This window comes from Acomys russatus, chromosome 32 (genome assembly GCF_903995435.1).
Source record: "Acomys russatus chromosome 32, mAcoRus1.1, whole genome shotgun sequence".
In the NCBI taxonomy this organism is placed as follows: Eukaryota; Metazoa; Chordata; class Mammalia; order Rodentia; family Muridae; genus Acomys; species Acomys russatus.
This window is the reverse complement of record NC_067168.1, coordinates 22,461,826-22,484,214: the sequence shown is the minus strand read 5'-3', so window position 1 is coordinate 22,484,214 and position 22,389 is coordinate 22,461,826. Positions and strand designations below refer to the sequence as shown.

The 22,389-nt window shown below is 44.1% G+C and overlaps 1 protein-coding gene across 1 annotated transcript in view; it reads right to left on the bottom strand.

Moving 5' to 3' along the window:
- The window catches only part of Pcolce2 (procollagen C-endopeptidase enhancer 2), a 48,537-nt gene that overhangs the window by 12,079 nt on the left and 14,069 nt on the right, over nt 1-22,389 (bottom strand). The window contains exons 3-5 of the mRNA XM_051140263.1: nt 9,200-9,455; nt 4,232-4,356; nt 674-810 (exon numbers count right to left, since the gene is read on the bottom strand). Coding sequence (XP_050996220.1) covers nt 674-810; nt 4,232-4,356; nt 9,200-9,455 — 518 coding nt within the window. The remainder of the gene's footprint in view (nt 1-673; nt 811-4,231; nt 4,357-9,199; nt 9,456-22,389) is intronic.

Sequence of the window (22,389 nt, the reverse complement as noted above, 5' to 3'; positions counted from 1 at the left end):
TAGCAGGTCTGTGACTCAGGCAAAGCGTCTGGCCCCGGGGTACCAGCCTTGTGTCTATTTGTCCACGTGGTTGCTGGACTCTGTTTGGGAAGTTGGGTTTTGCTGCTGGTGGTGAGTAGGGCTCCACTGTCATGGGACCCAAAGCTTTGTCAAAAAACAATGTAACATTTTCCAGAAAATAAAGGTAATCGAGGAACTTAGTAGGACATAAGTTGAACCTGCTGGTTTGGTGTCAACTTGACACAAGCTAGAGTCACCAGAGAGGAAGGAGCCTCCATGAGATCCAGCTGTAAGGCATTTTCTCAATTAGTGATCAACGGGTGGAAGCGGGGGTGGGGTGGGGTGGGGGAGTGGGGGTGGGGGGGTGGCCAGCCCACTGTGGGTGGAGCCATCCCTAGGCGGACAGTCCTGGGGTCTATAAGAAAGCAGGTTGAGCAAGCTGAGAAAAGCAAGCCAGTAAGCAGCACCTCTGCATTAGCTCCTGCCTCTAGGTTCCCTCCCTGATTGAGTTGATATCCTGACTTTCTCCAACAATGGACCATGATCTGCAAGTGTAAGGCAAATAAAATAAGCCCTTTCCTCCCCAGTTTGCTTTTTGGACATGGCACTAGAAACCCTAAGACATAGGTTTAGAGTCATGAAAATATTAGTGATACAAATAGGCACTACTTACACAGGTGGGCTGTCACCGCAGTACTTTCCGATTCTTTTAGCGTCATTGGCTTCCCCGCCATTAAACACGGCCACGTAGTCGTATCGGCAGTAGTTGTCACGCTCAACGTCAAACTTCTCAAACTTTAACTCTATAAGCTTTGGGAAAAGCACAGGACGGAAGTGTCAATAACCAGAGTAGCCTAGAGTAGAAATCCTCCTGTAATTGGTATTGGAGGCCTACTATACTGTAACATGGCAACTATAGGTAATAATAATGTACACTTGAAAAATTGCTAAGGGCATAGACTTTACATGTTGTCAAGTGTACAAACACAAAAGTATAGCTGCACTAAGTGAAAGGTATGCTAGGTAGTTCAAATGTAATGTTTCATAATATATGCATGCATTAGCAAAGCATCGTTGTATGCTGTAAGGTATATACAATTTTTATTCACCAATTCTACTTCAATAAAGCTGGAGAGAAAAAGAGGAAAAAGAGGGGGGTTCTATCTGGATAACTTGGTGTATGTTAGGGTGATAAAGGGACCTGTATACTAGTCTATTCTTCTTTGAAAACAAATTAACAAATCAAAGTTATTATCTAAGATTTCCCCCCATATTAATTATATCTGGGTGTGGTACGTGTGCATGCTGTGTAGTCATGTGTATGGTCCTGAGATGAGTAGATTTCTCCTTTTGAGAGATGAACATTCTTTTATTTATTTATTTATTTATTTATTTATTTATTTATTTATTTATTATATATACAATGTTCTGCCTGAATGTACACCTGTAGGCCAGAAGAGGACATCAGATAACATTATAGATGGCTGTGAACCACCATGTGGTTGCTGGGAATTCAACTCAGGACCTCTGGAAGAGCAGGCGGTGATCTTAACCACTGAGCCATCTCTCCAGCCTGAGATGAACATTCTTATTGCATATAAAGGTGTCACTTTTGAAAGGAGGGTTCCAGGGAGGTGGGAACTAATTAGAGGTGCTGAAGTTGCATGCACCTTGTGCACTCTCCAAGCACAGTGCGCATGCTCCAAGCACTGGTACGTGGAGATGTGGTTGATTTTTGAAGAGCTTGCATAGAAGCACTAATGCACAAGGTATAAGTGTTAAAAGTTTTCCTGTGTGTACGTATTTATTTATTACATAAGCAATCCACCATTTCCCTTACAAGCAGTTCCTTTAAGAACACTTCCAGTTTGTGACTCTAAGGACATCTCCCTGGGTCGTTGACCCTGGTGGTGTTCAGCTGCTACCCAATATGGCTGGGTAATAGATAGCCAGGGAGCCTGTCTGCTAACTCAGGGAAGATTATGGAAATCATTTCCCATTAAATCAAGGGCATTCGTTCCCAACAGCAGAAGAAGACACTTGCACATTAAACTGACCAAAGGTAGCACAAGCAATGATATGGCAGTTTGACTCCGTGGCCGATTTTGATTGGATTATACCGTCCTTTAAAAAGCTGGCATCTGTGATGGGAGGGTATTGCCTTAATCGTGCCAAAAATTTGCTTTAAACTATGTTAAAACATCTCCTTTGAGGAGCCACTGACTTTTCACCGACAACTAATAAAATACTTTCCATTTAACAGTTGGCCGAACTTTCCTGCCCTAAAAATTAGTTATGTAAAATGTTTTTGGGGAGGGGATTAAAAAGAAGTAAGAGGAGAAAGGGGAAAGCTGTGACAAAATCCAGAGGCAGTGCTTTTGAAGAACATTCCACAGACTCACACAGAAATTCCTCGGGATTAATTTTCCTGCTGTTTTTCCTCTTTAGACAGAGCTAGCAGTGCTGGTGAAAAATTCAACCGGGGGGGAGGCAAAGCAAAGCAGAGAAGCAACGCTCAGACTCCAAATAACAGAGGAAAGAACCAGGAGAGAGGATGCAGGAGCTAAGTTGGAAGCAAATAACATTGACGCTATTCGGTCAGCTATATTAACAATGTCACAGACAAATGACCAACACAATTTGAAGGATTACATAATGGCTTTAAGTATCTAAAAATGTACTTTTAGACATAAACTATAATCTCTTCAACAGACATGTAGCCTGCCATTATCACATAAATAAATAAGTAAAGTAAGACTTGAGTTTTGAGATATGCTCCCAGTGTGGATGTGTGCATCTGTACGTGCATGTGCGCTCACCTCCGTGACTTATATGGTAGATTTGCCTGGATCATAACTGTTGTTACAAACAAATGTGTGGCAGGTGTCACGGAGCTGAAGACATGGCTCAGTGGGTAAGACCATGATTGCTCTTCCAGAGGACCAGGATTCAATCCCCAGCATCCACATGGCTGCTCACAATCATCTGTGTAACTCCAGTGCCAAGGAATCAGATGCCCGACTCTTGTGTCCACAGGCACCAGGCACACACACAGTACACAGACATACATGCAGGCAAAATACTCATACACAGAAAGTAAAAAATAAATAAATAAAATAATTTCAAAAGCAGTACTGTGTTGCCCCCCAGAGAGTTTTTGGACTAATTCAGTAGGGTTTAAGACAAGAACAATCTTACAAATTTATTTTTAAAGTTTTATACAGCAAGAGTCATCCATTCCTGCACCAAATTCTGTCCTACACTTAATATGTGGTGGTTCCCAGAAAGAGAAAAAGTCCCTATCACCACATATTAATAAACACTAGGGGGTTGAACCGATGGCAAAGCAGTTAGGGGCCCGAATTCAATTCCCAGCACCCCCACGGCAGCTCAAAACTGTCTATAACTCCTACTCCAGGAGACCCAACACCTCCATATAGACACATATGTGCAAGCAAAACTCCAATGCACATGAAATAAAGATAAATCAATAAAAATAAATAAATTAAAAATAAATAAATAAATACTAGAAAACTAGATTTCAGCTGATTCTCAACCTGTGTGTTATGACCCCCCCTTAGGGGTTACATAGCAGATATTCACATCACACTCACAACAGTAGCAAAATGACAGTTATGACGTAGCAGTGAAGTAATTTTATGGTTGGGGGAGGGGCACCACAAACAGGAGGAACTGTTTTAAAGGGTCGCGGCATTGGGAAGTTGAGAACCGCCGTTTTAGAGCAACAGATAAGGGACTTGCATACATTTTGTTTCAAACAACCCCAACACACAAAAGCCGACCAGGTATCCCCAGAGACGGAGGTTCCTTGAAGGCTAGCTGGCTTTGCTGGAGTGAGGCATGCCCCGGGACGAGGTGGCCTGACTGAGCAAAGGGGATGCTGGGATGTGCATGTGTCTGAGGACCTCCGGTCCAACGCAGCTAGCTCCTCTTACAGACTCATGCTCTGGATTTGCATCTGCCATAGGCCCACACAGTCCTCTGTGGAATTTGCTTACAATTTGTATTTTCAAAACTGTTTTGAAAGTTGTAATTACGTTAATAGAGAAATCAAATCCGTGATTTTGCAAGTCAAACAGTGCCCAGGGCAACTTCAGCCTGGGTCTGGGCTTCCCTCTCCTGTATCTTTAACTCTCAAGGCCTAGAGACAGAGGCTCACACCATGGCAGTTCACACCCACCCACTGTCATCACATTTTCCGAAGTCTCACCTGGTTTTTCGGGGCTATGATGTGCCACACACAAGTAACTCCTACAGGGTAATCTCGGTCTGGCCAGTTGGGAGTTTTAAAGGAACCGGAAGGTTTTTCAAGGCGTCCTCCACAATACCGGTCTCCTGAAGTTATTAGATATGAAAACCACACAAGTTTATACCCTAACATAGGTCACAATCACCTGGAGGTCAGGGGTGAGAACATTAGGAGTACTGCTCCACATTGAGGCAATGGTAGAGGCTCTTCAGTTTCCTCTTTGAAACAAATTATTTGTTCTATGTGTCTAATTTGCTTGTTTTTGAGATGGTCTTCTGGTCTTATGTAGCACAAACTGGTCATGAATATACTATTTAATCCCATTCATTCAAAACTATAGACAGTGCAATGAACAGTTTTTAAGAATTCTCAAGGTATTGGCTCATTGGTAATTTATTAAATTCCCATGGACAAAACTTAAATTAGCTGTTATAGACAGTTTTCATTACTAATATCTTACCTTTACATGACTGACAAATGAATGCCCCAGGAGTTGTAAGCCACACTCCTGAGATAAAATTCCTGTCGCATCACTTTTTCTGAAAACCTTTCACCTTAGTTTTATTGTCGAGCTTCGTGTAAATTGAGTCATGTAGGGGGCGCCCTTCTCCCTTTGGTTGCTGTCTCCAGTGGCTATACTTTAGACTACTGGGGTAATACTCCATTGTCTGCAAAGACTACAGTTTATGTACCCGTTATTCTATTGATGCTTATTTAGGGTTGTGTCCTAGTTTTATATTTATTGCTGTGATAAAACATCATGACCAAAAGCAGCTTGGTGGGTGGGTGGGTGGGAGTAGGGCACTTCAGGATTTTACTTAGCTGACATGTTCTGACCACAGTCCATCATGAAGAGAATTCAAGGCAGGAACTAACGAAGAGGCCATGGAGGAATTCTGCTTACTGCCTTTCTCCCTGTGGTATGCCCAGGCTACTTTCTTATATAAGCTAGGGACCACTAGCTCATGGGTGGCGCCACTCATATTGAGCTTGGTCATACAAAACTTCCCAGCAGCAGCCTTGCTTTCACATGTAGGCATTTTCTCAGGCTAGATTTCTTGTTTCCAGCGGACCTTGTGCCGAGTTGACAAAAAACAAAATGAAACAAACCAAACCTAACTGGCGCAGGTTGTTTTCAGTCTGGGCTGTTGTTAATGAGGCTGCTATGGTTATTTCTGTGCACATCTTTTTTGCTGATGTGTGTTTTCATTTTTCTTCCACTGATACCCAAGAATGAATTGCTGGGCCAGAATAGAGATACAGGTGTGTGACTTCATTAAGCAAACACCACCACCAAAACTTCTCCCAGCACCAAGCAGTTTATTATCATTTTATACCTCTCAAGGAGTTCTGAGCTCATCGGTTACTTCCTGATCTTAGTACCACATGATATCATCAGATTCTTAGATGACATAATGAGGAAGTAGTGGCATCCCACTGTGATCTTTAAGAGCATTTTTTTTTTGAGATTTTACTTTTATTCTATGTGTATAAAATATGTTTCTAGGTACATTCAGCATTGGCCTGAATGTTATTATCTGCGCACTGTGTGTGTGTGTGTGCCATGCTCAGAGGCCAGAGAAATGCAACAGATCTTCTGGGACTAGAGTTACAGCTCCTGGTCCTCTGGAGGACCAGCTAGGTAGGACTCATAACTGCTGAGCCATCCCTCAGCCTCTCACTGTCTTAATTTGCATTTCTCTGACGATGAAGGATACTTACTGGCATGCAAGGCATCCTCCGCGAAATGTATGGACAAGTGCTCCACTCAGTTTGTTATTTATTGAGATTCTTCTGTTGTTGGATGTTATTTTATATATTCTGGGTATAAACTGACTAAATGGCCCTTTGTGAATTTTCCCTTCTAGTGCTGTGGACTGCCTGTTCATATCTGTAATGGTGTAATTTAACATGTATCAGTTTTAATTTTAACGGAGGTCACCCTGTCTGTATCTTTTCCATCTTTTTACTTTTAGTCTCTTTGATATTTTTGTATTTCAAGAGGGTTTTGGTAGACAGCATGTGTCTGGGCCTTGTTTTTAATCTATTCTCCCAATAACACTCTTGACTTTGGGTGAGTAATTCCTTACATCTAGTGTATTTATGGCTCTCTTGGGTTTAGTGTGGCTGTTGCTTTTTTTTTTTTTTCCCTACTTGTTCTCACCTTTTTTTTTTCCCCCTTTAATATGTGCTCTTCCTTTCAGCTTCCTTTAAGTGGGTACTTTTGGTATTCTATTTAAGTCTTGTCTGTTAGCCACAGACCTTCTGGCTTTAATGGGTACTCTGCGCACAGAGCTCATCATAATCTATACAGAGCTCACGTGGGGTGTGGGGGCGGAGCCGTGGGGTGTGGGGGCGGAGCCGTGGGGTGTGGGGGGCGGAGCCCTGAGCATACATCTAGCGGTCCTTTGTTGTCACATTTAACACATCCTATAATGTTTTAGTCATGAACACACATGAAATCAAATGACAAACGTGATATGCGCTCCTCCCTGCTAACCATTCCCGGTGGGCATTCCTTCGCTGCCTTCAGTTCAGCCCCTGCTACCATCTCCCTGGACATCAGGTGCTGCCTTCAGCATTTCCTGCGGCACAGATACAGAAATGTCTTTTCCCTCGCTTTCATGTTGGAAGGCTGGCTGAGGAGATGCTTGGCCTACTCATGCCAGCACAGTGCCCTCTGCTCCCTCAGCCTCTTCCTGCAGGAGGCCAAGCCCAACTCTTACTGCTTTTCTCCCTTCATCTGCCTGACTCTAGAAGTTTTTAATCTTTTGAGTTCTGAGATTCAATGATAATGGAATAAGCTTTCTAATATTTCTCCTCCTTTTTTATTTATCTGGTTTAGAATTTCTCTTCCTGGGCTGTGTCCATTCGTGTGCCATTGGATGACCCATAAATATTGTATTTTCTGGCTACAATGATAACAAAAAAAAAGTGTGTTCTTGATTGTTATTTGAAACCGGCAACTGGCTAACCGGGTACATAAATGTCATTTCCTCCTGCCTCGGGGAAGGAGACATTCCCCAGTTGTCCCTCCCTAGTTATCACTGGAGTAGGGAATGTGGCTTTTTGCAGACTAAAGAGCTGGTGCCTAAGCTGGGGCAGGAGGTACAGGCTGAAGGAGACTCAGGGAGACTGAGGCAGAAGGAAAGCACTGAGAACCTCGTGGACAGAAGTCGGTTAAGTCAGTAGCTACCTGAGAGGCTGCCCCAGCAAAAGGCCAACGGCTTACAAACTATATAGATGCTTCCGTGTCTTAATTAAACCTCAAGTGGATCCTCGAAAGCCCTGCAATAATGTACTGTGTTAAATCTAGGTGCAGCTACGCCATTTCTCTTTACACTGTTGTTTCTGTACTATTGTAGTTGTTAGAAAACCTGGTACTGTCACACTAGTCTTTTTTTTCTGTGTTAGTGCTTTAGACTTGTAACTTCTACTTTTAAAAAATTTATTAAATTTTCTTTACATATACATTTATATTATTACACATATGTATGATAAATGACCTCAACAAGAAGAACCGTGACACAATCAGGAATTATATAAATGTTACATTCTTAGTGTTTTGGCTGTTTGTATTTGGCAGCCTTGAAGAAAACATCTTTCCTGTCTTGATGCATCTAAAATTCTGAATGTAAATCAATATCTATCATATCTCATCATTATCAACTTAAAACATCTATCTAGACTGCAACTTCTATGTATGGGCAACTATTCTGTAACCTCTAGGCAAGTTGCTGGGTAAATTGTAAGAGTCCAAATTCTGTACATTCTAGCTCTTAAATCATTATCTCTCTTTATATTTTCTGATTCTTGTTTTTACTTATTCTACATAATTCCTTTTAAGTCCCAAAAACTTTTTCCCCTCCCTCAATGCTGGAAATTGAACCCAGAACTTTGCACATGCGAATCCAGCATTCTACCACTAGGCCACACCTCCAACTCAACCCACCCACCCACCCCCCTTTGATAAAGGGTGCGTTCTGTAGCCCTGGCTAGCCCTGAACTTGCAATCTTCCTGCCTTGACCTCCTGGGTAGCTGGGATTCAGGAAACAAATTCACAATCAATCGCTGCTTTAAAGTGCTGCTTGTAGTGAGCCATTCCTCAAACCGGTCTGTCTGTCTCTCTACTCCTTATACTTCCATATGTGATTCCGCCTAGGTTTTTAAAGAGCTACTGTAAAAGTGCAAGTGTGTAAGTGAATATGGAGAGAAAGATTCAGAAACCACTGGCCAGGCCTTTCTGGAGGATGGGGTGGAGTAGTGGATTGTACACCTGTGGAGATATATTTGCATTTTTACCCCATAATTTTCTATATTTGACTTTTCACAAGAATATGTAGAGGCTTTCTTAAAGGGGGGCTGGCTTTTTAAAATGATCTCTTGATGATTTCTCAGCATTCCTTGGCTCTTTAAGAACTGCTATTATACTTTGAAGGAAGAAAGACATATAACATGCCAAGAACAACTGCTGAACCAACAAACAAGGCATGCAGTGAACCTAGACGCCCTGTTCAGATCTAGCCAATGAACAGCTCATTTTCCCGCTTGTAGGGAAAGCGGGAACTGCCTCTGATGTGAACCCTGGTGCCCCCAATTTGACCATTTCCCCTCGGTGGGGAGGCCTGGCCAGACTCAGAGGAAGGGGAAACAGGCTATCTGGATGAGACCTGATAGGCTGTGATTATATGGTGTGGGAGGAGGTCCCCTTCTGTCACAGGCCTAGGGCAAAAGTGGGAAGGGGGAACAGTAAGATACAAGTGAGGGGATAACAATTGGGATGTAATCTGAATAAATTAGAACAAATTAGTAATAAATAAATAAATAAATAAAGTGCCAAGAACAGCACAATGCCTGACGTGCAATAAGTAATAAGTCCCCATGACCCACCATCACTATTGTCACTGTCTTTGTGTGAAAATGAGTACCTTTTCCATCTGGTGCAGCAGCAGAGAACATTGCCATGAAGCCACTTCCAGCCGTGTTGGCATCAGAAATCATCTGTACCATCATCTTGTTGCCACTGGCCACAAGCGATCCAGGTCGGAACGTGCCACAGAAGCGCCCGATGCGCTGGCCGTTGGCATGGCCGTTGTACACGTCCACGAAGTCATAGCGACACAGGTTGTCATTCTCAAGGTCTATGAATCGGAAATTCAGAACGACCACTTTGCCCTCAGGGACCTGTCAAGGGGAAAAGAAAAAAAGAAAGAAAGAAAGCCAGAAGAAAAACTGTGTAGAAGCAGCAGCACGTGTGGCCTGACAGCACTAAAAATGGCAGATCAAAGTACAATATGGAGCCGGGGATGGGCCTCCATGCAGAGTCCCTGCCTAGCATGTGTGAAGCAATGGGTTCAATCCCAGAAACACACTCATAAATGAATAAGTAAATGACCCGGGGTGATGCTCTTCTCATGTCTGAGCTAAGCCAGGAAGAGTTTCCTGCACGGCGCTTCTGAAAAGAACACAAGCCCTTGCCCTCCTGTGCTAAATTTCTCAATTCTGTAAGGCTGGCCTTGAACTCAGAGGTTCGCCTGCCTCTGCTGCAAAATATTGGGCTAATCTCATTAGCTGGTGTCACTGTTTACAAATAATGCCAGTTCTGACTTATTAATACGTATTTACATATTCTAAATTACTGTGCCATCCAGACAAGTTGCTTGGGAAGAAACACTTTGAAACATCATTTTTTTTTTCATATAAAACAAAAGATAACCTCACTACATATTGTGCTTCTGTGAAGGTGAAATCTCAAGGTTTTTTGGCAGTTGCATAGTTAACTTTCAGATAGTTGAGGCCAGAAAAACATATGGACCAAAAAAAAAAAAAAAAAAAAAAAAAAAAAAAAAATCTATATTAAGTTAATTGGATACTTGTTTATAAAAAATATCTAATAATGTTTATTATTAAACACATGTAATTAATACGGTGCTATTACCTAACCTGGTATCATAATCAGGAAAAGACACAGACACCTGTTGTGTTTAGAATAGCCTCATTTCACCTGTGACTGGGCAGGCAGTAACCCTCTAAACTATCCTGATCACTTCCCAGCCCCCCATCCCAGGCCATCTGCTTTAGTCACTCCTATCTGGGCTATTTCCTATCCATAATTCCAAAATACTTGCTAATGTTCTTCATCTGGGCTGCTTTCCTCCATCCATGCCGATCTGGCCATGTGCTTTTTTTCTCCATGCTGACCCATCTCGGACCTCTTCTTCCTTCTCTCTCCTTCCTCATTGTCCCTGACCCCAGGCCTTCAAACCGCAAACTCTGCCGGCCCCCCCTGACAAATCCCAAGCTTCAGAATTTTTTTTTTAATCAGTCAACTTTAAACAGGCAGAGTAAGGTTTACACAACATACACAGGTGTTCGTGAGGATGTGCTCATCTGGGCATCAGCACCAGAATACACAGGACCAGAAAAACCCCCAACACTTGTTGATTGCCTCTGCTTAAAATCACTATGTTTTATTTTATTTTATTTTTTATTTTTGGTTTTTCGAGACAGGGTTTCTCTGTGTAGCCTTGGCTGTCCTGGACTCTCTTTGTAGACCAGGCTGGCCTCGAACTCAAAATGATCCACCTGCCTCTGCCTCTGCCTCCTGAGTGCTGGGATTAATTAAAGGCATGTGCCACCATGCCCGGCTGAAAATCACTATGTTTTAAAACATTTTTATTTATTGCCCCCGGGTGGGAAGTGTGTTTGCCAGGTGACCCTGAGGAAAAAAAAAAAAAAAGGCATTGCTCTTTTAGAAACTTTATTCCAAATCTTCTCTAGACACTCGCACATGGTGCAGACATCTGACAATTATTTCTTTATGTTGCTGGCAATTAGCTGAGGCTGTTGTTTTGTGAGATGATATTGGCTAGGGGATTCATTATCTTCCTGCGCCTGTGCTTCTTCCAAACAATAGTTGAGTCCTATGTGGGCTGACGGCGCTGCAGCAATGACCTCAGTTCACCCACGGCCCCTGGGATGTCCCGATTGTCACAGGCACACTTGCCAAGTCACTTGATGGCAAGGCCCTTGCCAGCAAACAGGGGAAGTGCATTCTAAGTTGGTGGTTTGCATTTTCTGGGAAAGGCGAGCCAAATGCAAATCTGCAGTCAGTTTCACTGTGGAGGGCGCATCACCTGTGGAAATGGGTCTGTTCCAGTCTGAAGCTCCCTTTCCCCAACATGTCACTCACTCCGTATTACAGAAAAGTCTGTTTCTGCAGCATGTCTGGTTTTTTTTTTTTTTTTTAAAGCCATCACTTCCAATTTCCAGGATTTCTCTTTTTAACAAACAGACACGCTCAGACCAGTTTATTCACATCAAACTTGAGAAGATAGTTCCTTGTGACCTCGTGTATGCACCCTATATGTAGTTCCCCCAAAAATTACGTTAAAAGTATGGCTAAGTATTTGGCTATCTTTCGGTTTTTTTTGTTTTGTTTTGGAGACAGGGTTTCTCTGTGTAGCCCTGCCTGTCCTGGGACTCACTCCATAGACTAGGCTGGCCTCGAACTCATAGAGATCCTCCTACCTCTGCCTCCCGAGTGCTGGGATTAAAGGCGTGCGCCACCACTGCGCGGCTGGCTATCTTTCAAGATGGGAGTAAGTCAGAAGCTTACAAGACCTTGTTCATATGTGGCCTGTATGTATCTCAATACAATTTTTAAGGGAAACCTTGTCCACGTTTAGAAAGTAAAACACATTTTTTTTAGTGAACAGAAATAATATGCAATATTGTGAACATTTCCTTTTTGTCCTTGGAAATTTCACCAAAAACTTAACATCCTTTCATGTTTAGGAGTGAGGAACCCCATCCACTGAAGGCTACAGAGACCGAGTCACACTGCCCTGCTGGAAATCACCCCAAAACTTTCCTGCTGCCTTTGCGACCATAGCAACCCTGAACTTCAGATGCCAGGCACGTTTCTAAACCCCGCGCATTCTATCCCCTACAGCAGGTCCCAGGGACTCTATGGTGCCAGGCACGTTTCTAAACCCTGTGCATGCTATCCCCTACAGCCGGTCCCAGGGACTCTATGAACGTGATGTGTATACCAGCTCAGGTTGATGGAAACTGAGAAGTCAAGACCCTGCACGCTACGGCCCTGACCATCACATGTATCTTCACTTTCGTACAGTTTTTGCCTCCGTGCAGGCCCCTTTACTGTTTGAGGAACACTCCAAAGATGGCTCCCACCTCAGGGCCCGCTGGTTGGCTAATGTTTCTTCCTATTGAAGTGGGATGCACTTTGTCTTAGGATTACTTCTTCACAGAGGCCCCCCTCCCCAAACCCTGCAGGCACTATATACTGACATACATATATGCATCACACAACTATCCTACTTCTTCACAGATTATCTTATCACCAGCACGTATAGTACAGAGAGCAGATTTTATCTATAACCAACTAGCAGGGTGCTCGGAAAATATGCATTGAGCAAATGACTACATCCCGAGGTAATCTTAAAAAAATAACTAAATAAAGTATCTGGGCTGTGATTCCTCCTGCTCATGCAAACAATTATATAATAATGTAAATCCACATAAAGGTACAGAGCAAATAGTCTTAAGAACAGGAAGAGAGCCGGGCGTGGTGGCGCACGCCTTTAATCCCAGCACTTGGGAGGCAGAGGCAGGCAGATCACTATGAGTTCGAGGCCAGCCTGATCTACAAAGTGAGTCTAGGACAGCCAGAACTACACAGAGAAACCCTGTCTTGAAAAACCTTAAAAAAAAAAAAAAGAACAGGAAGAGACATTACAGTGGTTTGTTTGTAACTTCCTGTGTTTTCATGGCCTGGGTATGACAGAGACTGAAAACTCATATCCTCTCTCCAGACACACAGGCGTCCACATTTCCCAGCCTCCTTTGCAGGTAGACTGAGGTCATGTGAAAGGGGTCTGGGCCACTAGCCTATCAGTAGACGTGGCATATCAAAAATTCTGCATAATCCTTTTGGAGTTCTGTTTTGGCTTTAAGAAAAAGATTCCAGCCAGGTGTGGTGGCACACACCTGTGACCCCAGCACTCTGGGAGGCAGAGGCAGGCGGATCGCTGTGAGTTCGAGGCCAGCCTGGTCTACAAAGGGAGTCCAGGGCAGCCAAGGCTACACAGAGAAACCCTGTCTGAAAACAAAACAAAAGCAAGAAAAGGATTCAGTAGCGGAAACAGGAGGTTGTAGCAGATGACACAGCTCCGCATTGAAGGAGTTAGCGGCGGAGGACAGCTGCCCAAACAGCCACTCAGCCACTCACAGCTGCACCGTGAGCACCGTGATCGAGGAGAACTGTGGGCTCTGTGAGGTCACTGGGGTTTGGGGAGCTGCTTGTATTTTGTACTTTGTGTTGGTACCCTATGCCTGGGTGATGGCATACATCAGTTTTTCCTCCCCAGCACCTCTACAACACGCAGCCATCATTTTTGCTGTTTTAGGTGTTTATACCTTTGTTATAAACAACCTGTTTGGTGTGCCTCCAAAAAAAAAAAAAAAAAAAAAAAAAAAAAAAAGCCAGCTTTGCCTGATGGCAGCTATGTCGATTTTCCTTGGCAAGCAGTATCGGGTTAAAGGCGACTCATTTCAGAGAGGATGTGGACAATCTGGATCCATCACAGAAATGAGACACTGCAGAATAACTGGGGCACACAGTGCTTGCCAGCTCTCTATCGCGGAGGCAAAATGCCTGAAATGACCGACTGGTGAGAGAAGAGAGCCTGCCCTGGGCTGGCTCCACCCACAATGGGCGGAGCCCTCCAGCCTCAATCACTATTTTCAAAGACACACCACAGGCCAATCTTTCCCCCAAAAGACTCTAGCTTGCGTCAAGTTGACATAACACTAGACATCAGAGGCCCCATGGGTCTAATTTCCTTCCAATGGGCCCCACCTTCCAAAGGGTTCACATCTCCTAATGTAATGGTCCTCGGCCTTCCTAACGCTGCGACCCTTTAAATACAATTTTCCATGTTGTGGTAACTCCTCAATCACAAAATAATTTTCATTGCTACTTCGGGACTGTAAGTTTGCTGCTGTTATGAATTATAATGTAAATATCTGTGTTTTCTAATATCCCCTAAAGGAGATATCGACTCGTAAGTTGAGAACCGCTGTCCTAATAGTCCCCCAAGGCTGGGCGCCATTTCAATACACTCATTTTCGGGGCATGCTCAAGATCCATACTTCAGAATACAGCAGTGGCTCTAAATTTAGTCTCTAAACTGCCTCCCATAGCCCACATCCCCTCAGGCCATAGTTAGGCGAAATATCATCCCTCTTTCCTCTCCAGAGCCCACAATTCCTCTCCCCTCGGCCGACAACGTCTCACCGCACGTCCACTGTGGTCTCAGCCTCACCGCGCCCAGCCCGGACAGTTCCCCTCGGAGATCTGTCTGTGTAACTGAAACACAGCAGCAGCAGAAGGGCGGGGAGGTGGAGCTGCTAATGAAGGGAAAGTTTTCAACCTTTATTTTATTTAATTTGATCTCAGGTAGGCATAGTTTTGGGACTTTTCTGTGCTGTTTTGAGTATCTATTTTGCAAGTCAGCAAGTATTCATTAAATGCCAGGCAAGCACAGTTATAGCCAAAAGAGAGGAAAGAATTGAACTCCAAGAACCCTCTAGAGCCCGGCGTGGTGGCGCATGCCTTTAATCCCAGCACTCAGGAGGCAGAGGCAGGCGGATTGTTATGAGTTCGAGGCCAGCCTGGTCTACAAAGAGAGTCCAGGACAGCCAAGGCTACACAGAGAGACCCTGTCTTCAAAAACAAAAACCAAGAACCCTCCTGACCCACAGCCTGTGGCAGGCTGGACCTCAGTGAGACGAGAGACGGCACCTAAGGTTGATAATGCCTGCCTCATCGGCTCTTCTTCGTTATCCTCTTCCAATCCATGTGCGCAGGGCTGTGTGTTTGTTTTTGTTTTGTTTTGTTTTGTTTTCCAAGACAGGGTTTTTCTTTGTAACCTTGGCTGTCCTGGGCTCGCTTTTGTAGACCGGGTTGGCCTGGAGCTCACAGCGATCCACCTGCTTCTGCCTCCCAAGTGTTGGGATTAAAGGCATGCGGCCACCACACCCGCCCAGCTGAGGGCTGCACGCTTTAAAAGCTGAGGTGGTCACTTCTTTTTCTAGATTATGCTTCCTGACAGACAAGTGCAGAAGCCGATTTCTCTACATCTTCAAAGAGTCATTTTAGGACATTCTTTCAGGTCTCCAGAAGTTGTCAAGATGAGTTAACCCAGAACAATTGGTGCGGATTTGTGGAGGAAAAATGTCCCTCTGTTAAACCATTAGCCCATGTTAGAGCTATTTTTAAGCACAACAGAAATAAAAGCCAGAGGAGTCTTTTACTAATGTAGTCTTTTAAATCTTGGGACAAAAGGACTATGCCATTGACTCTCTGGAAATTTTTCTTCTTCTGTGTGTGTGTGTGTGTGTGTGTGTGTGTGTGTGTGTGTGTGTGTGTGTTATGCAGGTGCTCATGCATGTGGAAGCCAGAGGTCACCTCAGGCATTGTCTTCAGGAGATGTCCACCTTGTTTTTGGAGACAGAGTCTCTCAATGGGACCTGAGACTTTTGGATTAGGCTGGGCTGTGTGAATTATCAATCCCCAGAGAGCATGCCTGGCTTTACCTGGCTTTACACAGAGGCTCCAAGGGTCGGGCTCTGCAGCAGCACTTTCCCAGCTGAGTTCTCACCCAGCCCCTGGTGCTTTCTTCTTAGACGATCATAAGTGCAATTTTCCCCCAAAACCTGTATAAGGTAAAGCTTATTTCTAACCAACGGCTGAAGTGTCATTTCTTTCTTTCTTTTTTTGTAATTTGTTTGAAATGTCATTTTCAAGAATACTTCTGTAATCTGGAATTTAACTGGATAGTTCTTTAATGGATCCTGAATATAAAATCAAATTGGTATTAAAAATGGGTGGGGGGGTGAGAAAGAACCTTCCCCTCTGAGATTGGGAGGAGTCACAGCAAGGTAATTGAATAGTGAAAACAGAATGTGTACAAATGAGCATCCAGTGTCCTCTTCTGTGAGTGAAATGGCTTTCCGTGGCTGTGTAAAGCTGCCTCAAGAGAGGACCTAATTGTTGGAAATCTAATTTCTTTGTAAAACTTAACGTCATTGGCCACAATGAGAGCTTCAATGAGAAGTACCAGGTGGCGCCATCTTCCCAACCCTGGTGTGTACTCCTCACGGGTGACCAGTTTGACTCTGTGCCATCCTTTCCAGGATCATCTCCTTGTGGGAAAAAAAATGCCCTTATTGCTTCCCTTGATTTGTCTCTTTTAATCATACTCTTCTGCTTCCTAGGATTGCCCTGCCCCTCCATCACATTTCTACTTAAATCAATACCGCCTTCATATAGACATCGCTGCTGAGGTTAAGTGTTACATTTCTCATAGAGTTTGTTTTCCCTAGAGGTTGTAATTACATTGCTTGTGGTTTGTTTAGTTTTCTAAGTCTCTATCACTAAATCCTCTCAGTACAAACAATCAGTAGCTTATGGTTCCCTTTTTCTCCTCGGGAACATCCATTCTGTTGCTATGTACGTAATTACACAAATCCTGTGCTTAAGAGAATAGTTCTACAGAAGAAATTCATGGAAAATGATGAACTCAAGACTTGTGCATAACTTATTTTATTTTACTATTGTGTGTGTGTGTGTGTGTGTGTGTGTGTGTGTGTGAGAGAGAGAGAGAGAGAGAGAGAGAGAGAGAGAGAGAGAGAGAGAGAGATGGGGAGAGAGGAGAGATGCATACATGCACGTGTCACAGTGTGTGTTGTGGTGGTGAGGAGATAACCTTGGGTGTTGGTCCTTGCCTTTCCACGTTGTCTAAGATGAACTCTTCACCGCTGACATTCTCGACTCCACTTCTCATTTCTTGTAAGCATGCTAGGATACTGATTCTGGCTTTTAATTGGGCTTTGGGGATATAAATGCAGATATCATGAGGCTTTTACACACCGAGTCATCACCTCAGCCCCAGCCTTTAAAAATTAACAGTGTAGCAACCCTGGAACATTGTATCAATTCCTGGCTTTGCTACTTTCTCCTACACTGAATGCTATCGATTCGTGACAATTTTGTGGGTGCATTTATACACATAACAATCACAACAACAAATAAAAGAAATGTCTTTCTTTTGTTATTTTCAGCTCGCTGTGGTCATTATAGGGGAAGGCTGAGCTTATTTAACTTTGCAACAGACCGTAGGAATGACGTTGGGTAAGAGATTCTTCATTAAAGATACCCTGGCGGTGGCAAGCCCCAGGAGCACCAACAGAAATAGAAAAACACCCAGGAGGAGAGGAGCTTGTGTTATTTCATCTTAGAAGACACGCAGAGAGGCAGCGGGTGTACACTGGTTTATTTTTGAAAATGTTGAGTTTAAGGTGTCACAGGCATAGGCTTCGATATCAAAACACAATTAGGGTAACTGCCACAAAGGCCCCAGCCTTGCCTCCCTCCAGTTTTGGCTTCCTAATCTGCTTTATATTTCCGGGAGCCATTTTTTTGCTATGCATATCTTGAAATCCAAGAGTACTGATCCTTACATGCAATGGCATCATGACAAGAACCACCATTTCGAGTCTCCTAGGCAATAAAGACTTTCTGGGGCCAGCATGACCCTGGAGAAGGGGACCTGAGAAATGGATGAACCAGACCAGGGTAATCAACAACCTACTGACTGTGCATTGCTCTCCTCTCTTTCTGATTCCTCCCCCACTAAAGCCAGTACCTCTAGGATGCTTACACCATATGACGAACAAGTTTATAAGCCTAGGATTTGGGAAGCTGAGGCAGAAGGTCAGAAGCCAATTTGAAACCAACCTAGTCTACATAGTGTGTTCCAAGGCATAGTGAATCCCATCTCCTAAAAAAAGAAAAAGAAAAAAAAAAAATGGGAGTGGGGAGCCTTACCTGTAACCACAGCACTTAGAGAGTTGTGGCAGAAAGAAAGTGACTTCAGAGCAAGCCTGGGCTACATACATAGTGAGACTCTGTTTCAAAATCCAAGGGCAGCGGGTGGGGTGGGGTAGGGTGGGAGGGGTGGGGGAGTTGGGGGATGGGGATTGGGGGGGGGGGGGGGTGGGGGGCGTGGGTCATGGGAGGCAAGGAAGAACCTTAGCTAAGTTTGTTATAAAGCTGGGGTGGTGGTGGCACACGCCTTTAATCCCAGCACTTGGGAGGTAGAGGCAAGCGGATTGCTGTGAGTTCGAGGCCAGCCTGGTCTACAAAGGGAGTCCAGGACAGTCAAGGCTAAACAGAGAAACCCTGTCTCGAAACCACCCCCCAAAATCTCTTTAAAGTAACTATATTATCTTCCATTTAGACAACCTAAGCAAAAAAAACTAAAAAAAAAAAAAAAAAGGAAATGAAACTAAAAACAGAAGCAAAGTCGACAAACTAGCATGGTATTTAAACAAGGTATCAGAACTCCCAGAGGAGAGTCAAACAGAGAAGGGGAGGCAGAGAGTGAGTCATTTTGCTCATATGGTGTGAATTTAATTACATGTTCTTAAATGTTCGGTGACAACACTGTGCTTAGGAAAAACCACAGACACCAGTGGATGGGAGAAAGAAGATAGGAGGCCCAGCACTGTCACTATGCAGTGTGGGATGCACATGGCTGGACAGGTCCCTGTGGGTGCGGGAACAGTGTCCAGTGTGTGGCGTTCAGTCTGTGTTTTCCATTCTTCAGTTGAAGAGCTCAGCTTTAATTGACAAAGAAAAGATGAAAGCACCTAAGATTCAAAGTCCTCAGCGACCGAGGGGCTGGCTGGCAGTGTGGGGGTGGGGTGGGACTTCTTAAATCAACAGAGGGAAGCTCATCATAGAAGTGCCCTCCACTGTCCCATGATATCTCAAATGTCAGTCAGGTCAGAGTTTTTCAATCTGAAACCTCCCTCCCCCACCCCCCTCCCCTACCCCTCCCCCCATTTTATAAATGCATTCATTTTGAGTGCACATTCCAATGGCTTTTAGTAAATGTATGCAGTTTTGCAACTATAATCACTGTCCAGTTCTAGAACATCACCCTGAAAGATCTCTTATGCCAGCTGCAGTCAGTCCTCCCCCCCCCCCCCGCACCAGCCTTAAGAAGCCACAGACTTGCCTTTTCTGTTTTTGTTGTTTGTTTGTTTGTTTTTGTTTTTGTTTTGTTTTGTTTTTCAAGACAGGGTTTCTCTGTGTAGTCTTGGTTGTCCTGGACTCACTTTGTAGACCAGGCTAGCCTCGAACTCACAGAGATCCCCCTGCCTCTGCCTCCCGAGTGCTGGAAGACTTGCCTTTTCTGAATGTTTCATGTACATGGAATCATGAAATGTAAGGTCTTTGCATCTGGCTTCTTTCACTTAGCACAGTGTGTTCAGATCAATCCACGTCGTGGCATCAGCAGAGTACCACATTTCCTTTGTGACTGAATAATATTTCATTGAATGGACACACATGCATCGTTGGTGGATACCTAAAATATATCTACATTAGAGGTATTATTATTAACAGTGTGTCTATGGCCCCTTTTCACAAGTCTTATGAATGCATATTTTCACTTTTCTTGTACTTGGGGGGTATCAGTACTGGGTCATGTGGTAAATGTTTAACTTTAACAGAAACTGTTTTCTGCAGTGACTTTACCATTTTATATTTCTACCAGCAGTGAAAGAATTAAGGCTCTGTTTTAGCCCCCCTCTCGTGTGTGTTTGTGTGTGTGTGTGTGTGTGTGTGTGTGTGTGTGTGTGTGTATGTGTGTGTGTGTGTGTGTGTGTGAAGTATACATGTGTGCATATCTGATGTCTCCCTCAATCACTCTCTACCTTACTTTCTGAGATTTTTCACTGAACCTGGAGCTCACTGATTGGCTGAGATCCACTGGCTTCAAGCCCCAAGAATCCTCCTGTCTTTGCCTCCTCAGGCAAAGAATTATAGGCCTGCCCCACGCTCAGTCTTTTATGAGTGCTAGAGATTAAAACCAGGTCTTCATACATGCATGGAAAGCACTTTTCTGACAGAGCCTGTCCCTATGATCTATGTCTTTTTGACTACTGCCATTCTCACATGTATGACGTTTGTGCTTTTTACTTTTGTACTCACTGTCATTTTTATTTAAATGCCTCCAGTAGCTAATGAACGACATATCTCTCTACTGGCCATTCACTTACATTTTGGTAACCTGTTTATTCAAGGGGCTGAAGAGATGGCTCAGAGGTTAGGAGCACTTGCTGCTCTTCCAGAGGACCCATGTTCGATTTCCACGCACCCACAGGGTGACTTGCAAGTGTCTATGCTCCCGCCGCAGGGGAACTGACACCCTCTTCAGGCCTTCAGAAGCATCCAGCACACACATGGTGCACAGGTACATATGCAAGCAAAATACCCATACACACAAAATTAAAATACGAATTCATTTTTAAAAGTCTATTCAAGCCAGGTGTGGTGGCGCACACCTTTGATCCTAGTGCTCGGGAGGCAGAGGCAGGTGAGTCTTGAGGCCAGCCTGCTCTACAGGGTAAATTCCATGACAGCCAAGACTGTCATACAAAGAAACTCTATCTTGAAAAAACGGGGGTGGGGGTGTCTATTCAGATTTTTATCTGACATTTTTTTTCTAAATTGTCAATTCTAGAGCACTTTTCAAATCTAAGTAGAAAGAAAAGAATCACAACTTTGCCAGTAATAAGATGAAGCTCTGAGGCACACAGCAAATCTGGGTCTGTACATCCACTCTATGCCAAGAGCGAGAGGCAGGGCACCACTAGTAGGCTTCTTTAATGAGATCACTCCACCGAAAACAACAGTGGACTCAGATCCCTGAAGAGAATGCTCAGCCCTGAACATTGTTCCTCCATTTCTCAATCAGCCATAACTTTTTTTGTTCTACTGCCCACTATAGCCCATCAGGGAGTTCCTAGGAAATGGAAGATGCTCACACTTTCTTTTACAACTTCACAGTGAAAACAAGTACGCGCGCAGGGCAGGCAGCGCTTCCCCTTGGTCTGCCCACACTGATGGAAATGCCAGCTTTGCCACCTGTGCCAAAAATACAGAATGCTTCCTGATGATCAGCTGTGATTTTAAAGAGATTAAAACAAGCCGAGCAGTGGTGGCACCTGCCTTTTAATTCCAGCACTTGGGAGGCAGAAGCAAGCGAATCTCTTGAGTTTAAGATCTGCCTGGTCAACAGACTGAGTTCCAGGACAGCCAGAGCTACACAGAGAAACCTGTCTTGAAAAAAACAAAAGAGGAAAGAAAGGAACGAAGGAAAAAGGAAGGAAGGACGCCTTCTTACAGCTTTCCAGAGAGTAAGATAGGAGACCAAGGATCTGTGAGGCCTGAGAAAACCAAAGCAGGATATAAAAACCACGAAGCGATTTGGACTCAAACACTTCAAGATGAACTCAGTTCCTTGAGGGTGGGCAGCGAGCAGCATGGAGTTGTGGGGTCTTAGTTTCTCCTGTGAAAGCGAGACCTTTTTTGGTTTTATAATTGACCAAATAGTTGTTGCGCACTGTAACTCTTGGCGCCAGGTCATGTACTGGGCTCTGAGGAGAGGATGAGGGTTAAGTGTGGCTCCTCCGCTCCCTAAGGCAACATCCTCAGCAACATCCTCAAAGACAGTGTTGATGAACTTCCAGCCTCCAAGCACACTACATGGGTCTTAGTAACAGGAACAGTCCATCAATATTAGACCTGCTTGCACATGCTAAAATTAACGGAGCCATGGGGTTTTCAAATGAATACAGTACTGTGTTCTCATGAGCAATGTATGCCGGTCCTTCTGCTAATGACCTCCAAGAAGGCTTTTAAAAACTCTTATTAATTTTCTTTCCATATGTGTGAATGTTTTAGTAGCATGTATGTCTATGCACCATGTCCATGTGTGTGGTGCCCTTAGAAGCCTGAGGAGAGCATCAGATCCTGTGCACCTGGAATTGTGGGTGGCATGAGGGGTTCTGGGATTCGAACCCAGGTCCTTCATTCAGAGAAGCATCCAGGGCTCTTAACCTGAGCCATCACTCTAGCCTTCACATTTCTACTGTCGCCGTTGTTGTTTATCTGTACAAGTTCACAATTCAGAACAGGAACAAGTCAGGAATGCCACATGTGTTTCCTGTCCTCCTCAAA